Source organism: Peromyscus maniculatus, chromosome 13 (genome assembly GCF_049852395.1).
Source record: "Peromyscus maniculatus bairdii isolate BWxNUB_F1_BW_parent chromosome 13, HU_Pman_BW_mat_3.1, whole genome shotgun sequence".
NCBI lineage: Eukaryota > Metazoa > Chordata > Mammalia > Rodentia > Cricetidae > Peromyscus > Peromyscus maniculatus.
The window spans coordinates 55,635,962-55,650,806 of record NC_134864.1 but is presented as its reverse complement, the minus strand read 5'-3'; the positions used below and the strand labels follow the sequence as shown (position 1 = coordinate 55,650,806).

Genomic DNA, 14,845 nt, shown 5'->3' with positions numbered 1-14,845 from the left:
ATGGACCTAGATTTATTTCTAAGCAGCATTTTTTTGGGTCTATGTACTTTTGATTTTTCGAGACAGGGTTTCTCTGTAGTTTTGGTGCCTGTCCTGGAACTCGCTCTGTAGACCAGGCTGGCCTTGAACTCAGAGATCTCCCTGCCTCTGCCTCCCGAGTGCTGGGATTAAAGGTGTGCACCACCACCGCCTGGCAGTCTATATACTTTTAGGTTAGGCATCAGAAAGAAAGTTTTATCGGGATTAAAAAAAAAAAAAAAAAAAAAAACCATCGGTGATCACTGTCTTCTTTTCTACTTGTTCCTATAATTTTGCTGTTTTTTGGTAGTGTGGGGATCAAACTAAGCACCTTGTCTGTTTACTGCTGAAGTTGGTAGTGTGAACCTGGGAGAACAGGGCCTAAAAATGAGGCAGAGTAAAGTCTCCTGCAATAGCCAACTTTATTCAGAGCCTCAGACGATTCATACTGAGGGTTAAGAGGTCACCTGAGTAAAGTGGGCAATCCCAAGGACAAATGGCACACGGCAAAAACAAGTTTTCCCTAGAGGCAAATGAACAAATAACCATAGCCAGCTGTAATGAATTATCTAAAATGAATGCAAACCTATCTGCTACACCTGGGAGGGGCATGAAAGCACATTCCAAGAATAATTTTGTGGTTTTGAAGAAACTGAGGTCACAATGTCTTGTTTTCTCACAAGCATTCAAAATTACCCTTGTACAACTTTTTTTTTTTTTTGGGGGGGGGGGTTTTAGACAGCCCTAGTTGTCCTGGAACTTGGCTTGCTCTGTAGACCAGGCTGGCCTCGGACTTACTGAGATCCTCCTGCCTCTGCCTCCCGAGTGCTGGGATTAAAGGCATGCACCACCACCGCCCAGCTGTACAACTCTATTCTTGAACTGTGTTCCAACATTGTGAATGGAAGGCCAAGTGTTGTACCACTGAGCTCCAAAGTCACTTGGAATTTTATCGCTAATTGATGGTATTAAACACTCAAAATATGACTAGTGATTACTATACAGCATTTCCTGCAGGTATTCTACAAGCCAGACTCAGAAAGACATTCTGCATGTCCTCTCTTATGAAGAACTTGGATATGTATGTTTGTGTGTGGGTGCATGCAGTCATAGAACCAGAAGCAGAGATAAGATAAAGAGACTTTTAAGGAAAAGGAGAGTAATGAGGATACATGAGATAAAGCAGAAGGGAGAGAGGGAGGCCTGGTTATTGGGGATGGGAAGGAATGAGGACCAAGTACAATGAAATATATGTATATATATGAAATGCCCTAAGGGAACCCATTACCTTTGCACGCTAACCTAAAAATCAAAACCAGAACAAAAGAGCTTGCTTGGTGAATTACACCTCCAGCCCAGAAGCAAATTAGCCAGGAGTTAGAGCTTCAAGTCACTGTGACTCTAGACATTAAGGAACAGTGCTGCTGAGAAGGGGGCGAGTGTATAGGAATATGCCATGGTACTGTAAGATACACTCAGAAAGTTTTCAAACACTTCAAAACAACCAGCACTATAAAATGACTATACACCCTGGTCTTGTATTACCAGTAACATCTATTAAAAAAAAAAACAAAAAAACCCAAACCTGTAACCCAGACGGTGGTGGCGCACGCCTTTAATCCCAGCACTGGGCAGACAGAGGCAGGTAGATCTTGATGAGTTCGAGGTCAGCCTTGTCTACAAAGTGAGTTGCAGTACAGCCAGGGCAGTTACATGGAGAAACTTTGTTCCGAAAAACAGAAAAACAAAACAACAAAAAACTCTAAAGGCAAATGCAAAGATGTGTATATTGTATGTTTGTTTATGATGTGGTCGTTATAATAAACTAGACATATTAAACAAGAACACAAGGTCCATGGAACTGGGGGATGGCTCAGTGGGAAAGAGTGTTTGCTCTGAGAGCAGAGGCCTGAATTTGAAGCCCAGCACCCACGCACAAGGCTGGGCATGGCTGTGGTGCCCCAACGCCAGCACTGGTGGGAAGGCAGACTGACTGACGGCTTGTTGGCAGCCCTTCTGGCCTAAAAGGAGCTTCTGGTTCAGGAGACGTTCTCTCAAGGCTGTAAGGCAGAAGGCAGAACGTGGCAGAAAACACTTCACATCCTACTCTGGTTCTGCACACATGCACACATACACACACACACACACACACACACACACACACACACACACACACACGGCAGAAAACACTTCACATCCTACTCTGGTTCTGCACACATGCACGCGCGCACACACACACACACACACACACACACACACACACACACACACACACACACACATACCACATACCACAAGAAGAAAGTGCAAGCCAGCCAGTGTCCTGTGTGTCACTGTGTGTTTATTGAATGTTTGCTGAAGCAGGGCATCACTGTAGCTCAGACTGGGCTAGACCTCCTCTTTCCCTGCCTCCGTCTTCCTGTGTCGGATTACAAATGTGAGCTCATGTCTTGCTACTGTTCTTCTGAAAGGAGGGAAGCAGTCTGCCTGCCTCTGACTCCTGGATGGTGGCAGGAAAGGGCTGGGCCAGCTATTCCTGCCTGCTATGTAAGAAAATAAATGTCAATGTACAAGAATAAGGAAATCTTTTTATTTTCTCTTGTCCTGAAAACAATTACTAACATGTAAATCACGATTTCTTAGTCTGACTTCTCATTTGTATCATAAAAATCAAGGTCATGGTATAAATACTAACTATTTTAAATGTGCTTCCGAGGCTGGGCACACGCCCTATCTATTCCTTGCATTTCTCCCACTGTCTCAGTTGAGACAGCCTAAGTCCGCAGGGAGAGACCTCTGAAATGTTTTCATCATTTCAGAAAAAGCGGACGACCCACCTCCTTCCTCCTAAGTTCTGTGGGACCCCCTCTTTGTACTGATCTGAAACAAGTGCACTTGTAGTAATTCAGCTCGGGGAGTTAAACTGCCCTCGAAAATTAGGGATTAGCATTCCATATAAAATAATCCAAAAATATCCACTTCCATATAATCCCTGAGCATACTGTTCATCCAGCAATAAGTCTCCAGAGAAGTAATAAATTAAAGGCACATTTCCCTCCCAACTCGATGACCACTGCATAGCATTAGAGACAGCACACCAGCCAGGCTAATCAAGGTTCAAATCGATGATGCGCCCCTTCACTAGTAACTCGTGTCTGCTGGACAGAATGATCTAATGCTGGATGCAAACCAGCATTCTTGCTAGAGGAGCAGCAGCTGGGGGACGATGACTTTTCCACCTAAAAGGAGACAGTCTAAGCCTCCTCCTCTTCCTTCTCCAAGAAGTCAGCCAATGTTCCGCTGTCAATGGGAATTAATAAATATTCCACACCATCAGTTCCCTACAAGACAAAAGAATACCCCATATGTTAAACCTCGGTAAGGGAGCTATCTGGACTTTTCTATTGCAGATTAAACAAACAAAAAACCTGGCCTTTTAAATTATTGTTATTACTTTGTTTTTTTTTGAGATGGGGTTTCTCTGTGTAACCCTGACTGTCCTGGAACTCACTCTGTAGACCAGGCTGGCCTGGAACTCACAGAGATCCGCCTGCCTCTTCCTCTCTAGCGCTGGGATCAAAGGTGTGCGCCACCACACCAGCCTTCACTTGATTTTGAAGGTGTTCCAAGTAGCTCTCACCTAAAAATACCTTTTGGGGTTGGAAAGATGGCTCAGCAATAAGAACACTGACTGTTCTTCCAGAGGATCTGGCTGGATTCCAGCACCCACATGGCAGCTCACAACCACCAGTAACTCTAGTTCTGGGGGCTCCAGTGCCCTCCTCCTCTAGTTTCTACAGGCACCAGGCGAGCACACATGGTGCACACACAGAAAAGAATTAGAAACGTCCTGGACTCGCTCTTCCTCTTTAAGCACTGCCCTGAACGTCAGCTTTCCAGAGCTGTCCATAAATGTCTCCTCTTTTCTCCCAGCAGTCCATCTGCAGCGCCACAGAGCAAGGGCTCACTGCCACATCGTCCCATAGTCAGTCCGAAGCCCCAGACGTCTCCAGTCTCTCAGAAGCGTCCGACACTACAGGGTACCATTCCTTCTCTCGTCCCTGGTTTCTGTGACATCATTTCTTGTTGTTTTGTTTCCCTTCCTCCCCGGCCGCTCCCCCGCCTTTGTCCTCATTAACAACACGCACTAACCCACCCCGGTGCTACCGCAGCAGTCCCACCTTCTTGGTTCTGATGAGTTTGTGATCCCGAAATTCAGTCAGCTGGGCCCGGAGCGTGAGGTCACTGTTCACGAGGAAGGCCTCCCGACACTGCTGGTAGAAGTCTTGAAAAGAAAGCCCTGGGGAGACGAAAGACTAAGTCATTCGATATTCTGTTTGCCTTAAAAAAAATAAATAAATAAAAAGGATAGTGTCCTGCTACGTAGCTCTGGCCAGCCTGGAACTCAGAGATCCACCTGCCCGTTTCTTTTCTTTTCTTTTGGTTTTTCAAGACAGGGTTTCTCTGTGTAGTTTTTGCACCTGTCCTGGATCTCACTCTGTAGACCAGGCTGGCCTCGAACTCACACAGATCTGCCTGCCTCTGCCTCCTGAGTGCTGGGATTAAAGGTGTGTACCACTGTCATTCATCCTGCCTCTGTTTTTTAAGGGCTGAGATGAAAGGTATGGACCACCATGCCAGGAGTGTGTGTGTGTGTGTGTGTGTGTGTGTGTGTGTGTGTGTGTGTGTGTGTGTGTGTGCGTGCGCGCGCGCGCACGCCAGATACACATCCATAGTTCCAGTAGTGCATGGAATTCTAATTCCCATTAGCAATCTACTGAGCAGTGATTGATGCTGGAAATTCCCTACAGGTTTGGACAGACCCACCCACCACAGGGCAGTCACTTCTCCGCTGTGAGAAATGCAGGGCCGCCACGGGGCTCTAGAACAGGGAGCACAGGGGGACAGAGTCACATTAAATGTCACAAATCATCAGATACCGATGTAGGAAGGGCTGTCCTGGTTATCCAGCTGGAACTTGATAAGGAGCCTGAAAATCCCCCTACAAAAACAAAACAAGCAAAAATTAAACAGAACCACTCTGCAGAAGTAAATGTAAAACTATGCCAACTATGTGGCTGGCTAGGCCACACTGCCTTTTGTTCCTTCTCCAAGAAAACCACAGCCTCGTAGGAAGTAACACTTTTCCTATCTAGGAGCGTGTGCACAGGAACACATGCACACACAAGCACATGCACACAAGCACACGCATGCACACACACGTACACACACTTTCTATAATCAAACCTGAGGAGGTCTGCTGACACTTCCACAGACAGTCTCAGTGCTCAGAAGACTAAGACAGGGCTGCTTGGGCACAGTTCCAGACCTCTGTCCTGTGCTGGGTGTGGCGGCACAGGCCTATAGTCTCAGGACTCAGCAAGCATAGGCAAGTAAATCTCTGGGTTTGTTCCAGGGAAGTCACGACTACACAGTGAGACCTTATCTCAAGAGCAACAAAGCAAACCAAAAACCAAACAAAAAACCTCTAGCTGAGTAACCCATCTCACATTCACAAAAGAAAATACACCAAATGCCCTGAGTTTTCTCTGTATTACAACTTAGACATTTTGGTTCAGAAACAACAAAGTTGCCTGCATACATGTATGTGCATCATGTATGTGCTTGTTGGGTTCCTCTGGAATTGAGGTTACATACAGCTGTGAGTCACCATATGGATCCTCGGAACTAAGTCCAAGAATGCTTTACTTAAACTCTGAGACATCTTCCCAGCCCCTAACAACTTGTTAAAAACTATTTAGCTTCATGGTCAGTTTCATAGGCTACTATTGAACTCTCTGCCTATTGTATAATCCAGTCCTGGTCACCATTTTCACTATCCTTCTGAACCCTTTACAGCAGGTAGGTAGTTTTGTTTCTGTCGTTAAGTATCAACTTGACACAGCCTACAGTTGCCTGAGAAGGGGCTCCTAATCAAGGAGATCACCACACCCCATGGGCGCCCAGGCCTGTCTGTGAGGGCACCTGTGGATAACTGATGTAGGAGGGCCAAGACTACTGTGGGCGGCACCAGCCTTAGGCCGTAAGATGCCCAAGTATGAGCGTGAGAGCGAGTCAGCTAGCAACATCCGGCCACCGTTTCTGCCTTGACTTCTTCCCTGACTTCCTTCAATGGTGAACTGGGACCTGGCAGTGTAAGCCGAATAAATCCTGTTCTCCCCCAGGTTGCTTTGGATTACAGTATTTACCAAACAGCAGAGTCACTGATAAACTTAGTAGTACATCCTCAGGTGTACAAAATGTTTTATTTTTGAAGAGCCAGGACTGAATTGAGGGTTTTGTACACGTGGGACAAGTGCTCCCGACCTTCACTCCTGGTCCTTGACGGTGCAGGTTATTATCTTTGTACTAGTGCCGGGAGCTGAATTCAGGGGATTTAGCATGCTGGGCAAGAGCTTGATCACTGAGCTACATTGCCAGCCCTCAATGTGGATATATGGATATAGATCTTTATGTATGCATAATGTGTATATACGGATACATGTCTTAATGTATATATACAATGTATATGTGGACATGCATCTTTATGTGTATATATGGGTATACATCTTTATGTGTATCTATGGATATGTGTCTTTATGCATATATAATGTATATATGGGTATATATGGATATATGTCTTTATATAACTGTATCTGTAGTTTTTATTCTTACCTTGCATTGGGGGTAAGGCTTCGTAGGACATGAATCAGAGAACTAAGCGGCAGAGATCCAGACTGTTTAACCAGAAGGGAGTTCTCATAGGACGTCTCTTCAGAGTAAGGATTGTATGTCGTCGTTTCATACCAAAGCCAGTTATACAGACTCTGCTTCGCATGATCCCACACTACAGGAGATGATCAAAGCAAAGGGTTACAAACTATCATGCTATCCTCATGTCCACGAGACTTTAAAGGAAAAGCGCCAAGAGCTGGGAACGCAGCTCAGTAGAGTGCTTGAGTAAAGTATACAGGGTTCGCTGGGCGGTGGTGGCACACGCCTTTAATCCCAGCACTCAGGAGGCAGAACCAGGAGGATCTCTGTGAGTTCAAGGCCAACCTGGGCTACAGAGTGATATCCAGGACAGGCTCCAAAGCTACAGAGAGAAACCCTGTCTTGAATCCCACTGCCAAAAAAAAGTAAACAATGTTCTGGGTTTGCACCTTAACACTGCATTTTAAAAAAATATAAAATATTTCATTTTTGTCATTTTTTTATATAAATCTGTAACTCACAACCTGTTTCTGCTGTCAATCAAAATCTTAATTCTTTTGTTTTGTTTTGAGACAAGGTCTCATTATGGAGCCCAGACTGGTCTCAAACTCATAATCCTCTCGCCTCGGCCTCAAAGTGCTAGGGTGTCAAGTATGAGCTACCTTACTTGTTTAACATCTGAATCTTTAAATACAAATGAAAATACCTCGGTACCATCAATAATTCTTTTAAAACTTTAATAAGGCCGTCAGGTGTAGTAGCACACATCTTTAATCCAGAGGCAGGTAGGTCTCTGTGAGTTCGAGGTCAGCCTGGTATACAGAGTGAGTTCCAGGACAGCCAGGGCTACACAGTTAGACTCTGCCTCCAAAATAAATAATAAATAAATAAAATAAAGTAAAACTTAATGAGGAGGCTAAAGAAACGGCTCAGCAGTTAAGAATGCTTACTGCTCTTGCAGAGGACCCGGGTTCAGTTCCCAGCACCTACATGGCAGTTCACAATCACCTATAATTTCAGTTCCAGGGGATCTGATGCTCCTAGGTCTCTCCAGCATATGGTACACATAAACTCACATAAACAAAATACACATCAAGAAACGATTTTTTATTTTTATTTATTTTTTGGTATTTCCAGACAGGGTTTCTCTGTGTAGTTTTGGTGCCTGTCCTGCATCTCCTTCTGTAGACCAGGCTGGCCTCGAACTCACAGTGATCCACCTGGTTCTGCCTCCAGTGCTGGGATTAAAGGCATGCGCCGCCGCCACCACCACCCGGCACAAATAAATCTTAAAAACTTAATAATTAACCTATCATTATCACAAAATCTTTGAATTTATAAAATAAACACTTCAGGCTGTGGCTCATACCTTTAATCCCAATACTCGGGAGGCAGAGGCAGGTGGATTTCAGTGAGTTCAAGGTCATCCTGGTCTACACAGTGAGTTCCAGGACAGTCAGTGCTGTAACACAGAGAAAACCTGTCTCAAAAATAAAAAGGGGGCTAGAATGATAGCTTAGTAGTTAAGAGCACTGGCTGCTCTTCCAGAGGACCTGGGTTCAATTCCCAGCACTCTCATGGCACCTCACATCTGTCTATAACTCCAGTTCCAGGGGATCTGACACCCTCACACAGACATACATGCAGGCAAAACACCAATGAACACAAAATAATGAAATTAATAAGAAAGAGAGAGAGAGAGAGAGAGAGAGAGAGAGAGAGAGAGAGAGAGAGAGAGAGAGAGAGAAAGGAAGAAAGGAAGGAAGGGAGCGAGAGAGAGAGAGGAAGGAAGGAAGGAAGGGAGGGAGGGAGGGAGGGAGGGAGGGAGGGAGAGAGAGAGAGAGAGAGAAAGGAAGGAAGGAAGGAAGGAAGAAAACAGACTGCAAAGAAAACAACAACATTGTAACCCCACAAAGAGCAGGGTGGAACTAGAATAACGGTCTATTTTTCCTCACGTAACTTCAGATGTAACACACTTCTTTAGTGAAGAGCTTTAGTTCCAATAAATTGAGACCACTTTTTAAGAAGCTGAAAATGTACTGAAAAACAGTAAGAAGCTTTCGTAAGCTAATCTCTCAGGGGAGAAGGGGAACTTACTGAGAGGAGCATTGAGGTGATCAATAGACGCTAAAAGGTACACATTCTCCAAAGACGACAGCTGTCCAAGAACTTGCTGGCTGGTGTCTCCTCTCAACATCTGGCTATCCAAGTTGTGGATAAGGAGGAAGAGTTCTAAAGAAGAATCTGGAAGGAAAGGGAATTCAATTATTATTTTCAGGGAGGATCACCAAGTCCTTACTCCACATGATGTCTAGGTATTAAAGGCTATTCAAAGGCAGGCTCCAGGCAAGCACTCTATACGTGAGTAACAGAACGCAGCGAAGGGCAGACCTGTTTTATACGGTAACTGAACACTATCTGCGGCTAGGAAGATGGCTCCGTTGTAAACTGCTTGCTGGACAAGGACGAGGCCCTGAGTTCAACCCTCAGCACCCATTAAAAGAAAAGAAGAGTAAACACAAGTCCTGGACAGATGCAGGAGCTTGCACTTGTCATCCCTGGGCTGAAAAGCAGAGGCTGAGATAGGGGGGTCCTCGGGGCTTGCTGGTCAACCAGTCTAGCCAAATCCTTAGCTCGAGGTTAGAGTGAGAGATTGAACAACCGCAAGCGTGCACCCCCCCCCCCCCCACAGACACACACACACACGGGTTAGGGAAGTCACTGAATGCCAACCCCTGCTATGGGCACTTCACGTTGACAATACAAAAGGTAAAATTATTCTAAAATAAAAGGCCATACAGAGTTAAGACAGGAGTAACTCCTGTCAGGTGAAATTCATAGAACAAATTAGTACACCAGAAAAGATGGACATGACTAGAGCATCCATATTAAAGTAATACTCTTTTAGTCTAAAATTCCATGAATACAGAGAAGCAGTGTGACTTCACTCTAAATGCTACAGATGGTTTCCTTTATGTTACCTTCTTTAAATTTGTTTATTATCCAGTCTCGCTGATCCAGAACACTCTGGAAAGTGCCCGTATGATTGAGGACTTCTTCAGTTATAGAATTCAGGATCTACATCACAGAAGCGCAAGAGGTACCATATCAACCGCAATTTATTCTGTCACATACCACAAATACAATTAGCAAATTAATCTTTTTTCACAAATTAAAAGTGATTTTGAGTTTCTCATAAAGTTTAAAAAACACTTAAAATTCCACTGGGTTTTCAAGTATATCTAATTCTTCTTAAAAAAAAAAAAATATATATATATATATACACACACACACACACATATATATATGAGATTTAGCTCAGTGGTAGAGTGCTTGCCTAGCAAGTGCAAGGCCCTGGGTTTGGTCCTCAGTTCCAGGGAAAAAAAAGAAAAAAGAAAAAAATATATTAAGTCTAAAAGGAAAAGGGAAGAATAACAATGTGAAAGAATAATGTAAGAGGGAAGAAAAAAAACAGTAAGAAAAACTCGATCAAACTCTGAATGTGAGCCAGGTGTGGTGGTGGCGCACACCTTTAATCCCAGCACACTGGAGGCAGAGGCAGGCGGATCTCTGTAAATTGAAAGCTAGCCTGGTCTACATAGGGAGTTCTAGGACAGCCTGACCTACATAAAGAGACCCTGTCCCAAAATAACCAAAGGAAAAAGGGGGGGAGGACCACCTATGAATATGGCAAAAGAACCGACACCAACACTAAGAACTGAAGAGGAACACTATGCTGGTTAATATCCAATATCCAAAGCCTTGATAATTCTCATTTAAGTAAAAATGGCCTATGATAAATGTACTGTAAAAATATTATTATTTATACTTTTATCATTTGTGTACTAAAATGATACAAAACTATAATCAAATTACAGATTCTATAAGCCTACGCTTAGCTGTTCCACTATTTACTTAGTGTAGTAAATGAAGGCAACATTTCCTTCAAGTTTTAGACAGTTTTATGCTAACTTGACACATACTAAAGTCATCTGAGATGAGTGAGCCTCAATTAAAAAAATGCTTCCTTAAGATCCATCTGTATGAAAGCCTGGAGGGCATTTTGCTAATTAGTGATTGATGGGCGAGGGCCCAGCCCATTGTGGGTGGTGCCATCCCTGGGCTGGTGGTCCTGGGTTCTGTAAGAAAGCAGGCCGAGCAAGCCATGAGGAACAAGCCAGTAAGCAGCTCCCTCTGTGGCCTCTGCATCAGCTCCTGCCTCCAGGATCCTGCCCTGCTTGAGTTCCTGTCCTGACTCCCTTCAGTGATTAACAGTGATGTGGAAGTGTAAGACAACAAACCCTTTCCTCCTCCACTTGCTTTGGTCATGGTGTTTCATCGCAGCAACAGCAACCCTAAGCAGGTCAGCGAGTATGTGTGTATGTGAACATTTCTGTGTGGGCCCATGGAGGCCACAGACAAACTTGGGTGTTGTTCTTTAGGTGCTGTCTACACGTCTATTAATTATTCTTAAAAGGATTTTTTCCATTATTTTATGTGTTATGAGTGCTTTGCCTACATGTATGTATGTGCACCACGTGCATGCAGTGCCCTAGGAGGCCAGAAGGGGATCATCAGATCCCCTGGGATAGAGACAGTTGTAAGCTGCCATGTGGGTGCTAAAAATAAAACCTGGGTCCCGTGCAAGAGCAGCCAGCGTTCTTAACCTCTAAGCCAACTCTCCAGCCCTATTCATTTATTTTGAGACAGGGTTTCTCATTGGCTGGAACTCATCTAGTAGGTTAGGCCGGTTGGCCAGTAAGCCTTGGGGATCAGGGGCCACCCTACCCCAGTCTTTCCAGCACTGGTATTACAAACACAGGCCACCAGGCCTAGCTCTTAAAAAGAAAGGGTTTGGGAGAAGGAACTCAGATCATCTTTACAGAATGAGCCATTTCCCCAGCCCCATGTCAGTTTCACATAATAAATTAAAGATAGAAATTTAAAGCCAGACTTCTCTGAATGCAAACATATGATCTTAGCACTATACTGCCTAACAGCCCCAAACAGAACCCTTCCTATTCAGTGTTCAGAAGCAGGAATTGCATCTTTACTGTGGGGCCATGACTTGGCAAAGGACATAATGTCATTTCATTTAATAGTTTTGAATCTTACTGATTTCACACTGATTCCAGGAAAGAAGCCGTTGATGACAACATGAATGGACTCTTGAAGCATGGTGGTTCGAAATTTTTCTAGTAAATCTCTCTTGGACCCCAAACCATAAAGCACAATGTTGAACCCAAGGCTGTAAGGAAAGATAACATCCATAAAATGAAAGGTTAAGACTTCTGACCACCAGCTTCATTATCAATCAGCTTAAGCTTATAAGGATTGCAGAGAGAAAAGCAGAAAAGAATAAAGGATAAAAAGAAAAGCCAGCCATGGGGTGTGTATTATAACCCCAGTACTTCAGAGACAGAGCCAAAAGAACTGCTGTTATCTCAGAGCCAGCCTGGTTTACAAAGCAAGTTCTGGGCTAGCAAGGGCTACACAGTGAGACTCTGCCTCATAAATATAAAGATAAACAAATGAATAAAATTAAAAGGCATCTACACAGTTAAGTTGTTGGTCCCCTAGAACACGGTCTGTATGAGAGCTCACAGCTCCAACTTGTTCTGCAGCTTTCTCTGCAGACCTGAAGGGAAGAGTGACTACTGCCATCCTGTAACATTTCAAACAGGCTAAAGGAAAGTGGGAGTTAACAGATTAAACTTCGACAGTGAATCGTACTACAGCAATGAACATCTGGAAGTAACAGTGTTAGCCGGAAGGTCTTCCAGTAGGAAAGTAGCGTATCATTCTAGAAGGACTACAATACTGGGGAGAAAGCAGGGAAGAGGAACCAAACTGCAAAGGATGAACCGACGTGCAGAAAACTGTCCGCATGTCAGAAGACAAGTAGAGACCGATGAATGCCAAAGACAGACGAAAGGAAAACGCAGCTTCCTGCTCTAGGCAGCAGGACGACCGACACGTCCAATGCTGGAAAGGAGGCAGGTGGAGAGACTGGTTCATGTATGTTCAGTTATTACTGTGGCATCCAAGGGGGATGTTCAACATACATCCCAATAGTTCTGCCTACTGCTGCTGCTGAGTAATGTCAGGGTGGACGTTACAGTGCTAAGGGCCATTCACTTAAAAAGAACAACAGAAAGAAGCTGAGAGAGGATGATGGGACCAACCCCAATCCGTGAGTATCCACAGAAGCCCATCCAACAAACCATCATTTACATAAGGCCCTGGACATGCCTGACAGCCAGGACAGAGGAGGAAAGACACTCCCTGGGAGATACTGCAAGGCCAGAGTGGCAGAAACCTCCAAGGAAATTCACAGAGCTGGTTTTGCCACTCAGGTAGGGACAACAGGTCTAGACTGGGAAGCAAAGCCAAGCTTGAGCTGACATACTGGAAAAAGAAGAACTGCTGGGCTGGAGGGTGGGATCAAAAAGCAAAGAGCTGCTGTACAGATCTACAATGCACACACCTACAGCTACCAAGAAGAACTGAGGTCTTTGCGGGAAAAGAAGAACCCAGCATCGACGGGAGGTAGGAGTGGAAACTTCTGTTCTCACAGCTGCACCCGTTGGCCTGGTTTCTGACTGCTTTTTGTCCATGTCCCCCTCTCCAATGACATTACCCCCCATGCTCTCCTCCCTCCCTCCCCCTGGACTGGACCCAATGCCTCACAAATGCAGGCACACACTCTTCCTGAGACACAGCCCAGTCTCGGCTGTTTGTGGTCTGAAATGGCCTTGTGAAGTTGCTCAGAACTGTCCTCTCGTTACTTCAGTGACTCTGCTGTGTGTTAGCCCGTGGGTATGTTTTCACCAGTGTACAGTTTAGAAACCTGTAGCTACAGCTATTTATTTCTGCATTTGTGACTGTGGCCTAAGCCGGCCTTGAATTTACTGTGGTAGCTCAGGGTGACCTTGAAATCTATCTTGATCCTCCTGCCTCTATACATCAACTGAAAGGGATTATGGGTGTGTGCCATCACACCAGGCTAAGAGCCTCCTGATACAAGTATAAAAGTTTTAAAAATTAATAAGATCTGACTTAATTACTCTTCTAGACATTTTTCTTTATATATATTTATAATTTTTTTTGTTTTTTCAAGACAGGGTTTCTTAGTCTAGCCCTGGCTGTCCTGGAACTTGATGCATAGACCAGGCTAGCCCCAAATATAAGAGAGATCCATCTGACTCTGCCTCCCAAGTGCTGGGATTAAAAGCATTTGCTACCACCACCTAGGGTCTTCTAGACATCTTAATGGGAAGTAAAATTGTAACTGAAGCATATTAAAAATAAAATTAAAATAATATTTTAAGAAATAATTTTAAAAGGTAAATACATAACAAATGTCATCATGCTCTGAAAGTACACATACACAGAAATACATTAAAATAAAATATATTTGCCGGGCAGTGGTGGCGGCGCTCGCCTTTAATCCCAGCACTCAGGAGGCAGAGACAGGCGGATCTCTGTGAGTTCGAGGCCAGCCTGGAATACCGAGCATGCTCCCAGACAGGCTCCAAAGCTACACAAAGAAACCCTGTCTCAAAAAAACAAAACAAAACATAAAACAAAAACAAAAAATAAAGTAAAATCTATTTCTTTTTGAAACAGGGACTTACATGTGGTGGTCTGAGTAAAAACAGCCCTCATAGGCTCATATATTTAAATGTTTGGTCATAGAGAGTGGCACTATTTGAAAGACTTAGGAAGTGTGGCCTTGTTGGAGGAAGTGTGACATTGGTGGTGGACTTTGAAGTTTCAAGGGTCCAAGCCAAGTCCAATGTCTTTCTCTTCCTTGATGTCTACAGACCCTGGTGTAGAACTCTTAGCTTCTCCATGTCTGCCTGCAGGCCACCATGGCCCCATCACAATGGTAATGGACTCAATCTCTGAGACTGTAAATAGTCCTAATTAAACACTTTCCTATATAAGAGTTTCCTTGGGGGGTTGGGGATTTAGCTCAGTGGTAGACTGCTTGCCTAGCAAGTGCAAGGCCCTGGGTTCGGTCCTCAGCTCTAGAAAACAAACAAACAAACAGCAAGAATTCAAATCTCTGATCTATATTTAAAATTAAAGGAAAATAAAAACTGATTTT

At 44.2% G+C, this 14,845-nt stretch overlaps 1 protein-coding gene across 1 annotated transcript in view; it reads right to left on the bottom strand.

Moving 5' to 3' along the window:
• Positions 1 to 2,339: 2,339 nt before the first annotated feature.
• Orc2 (origin recognition complex subunit 2) overlaps positions 2,340 to 14,845 on the bottom strand; it is a 41,424-nt gene continuing 28,918 nt past the window's right edge. Inside the window, exons 12-18 of the mRNA XM_076550483.1 lie at positions 11,848 to 11,980; positions 9,714 to 9,810; positions 8,830 to 8,976; positions 6,694 to 6,865; positions 4,959 to 5,020; positions 4,200 to 4,318; positions 2,340 to 3,359 (exon numbers count right to left, since the gene is read on the bottom strand). Coding sequence (XP_076406598.1) covers positions 3,273 to 3,359; positions 4,200 to 4,318; positions 4,959 to 5,020; positions 6,694 to 6,865; positions 8,830 to 8,976; positions 9,714 to 9,810; positions 11,848 to 11,980 — 817 coding nt within the window. The 3' untranslated portion in view covers positions 2,340 to 3,272. The remainder of the gene's footprint in view (positions 3,360 to 4,199; positions 4,319 to 4,958; positions 5,021 to 6,693; positions 6,866 to 8,829; positions 8,977 to 9,713; positions 9,811 to 11,847; positions 11,981 to 14,845) is intronic.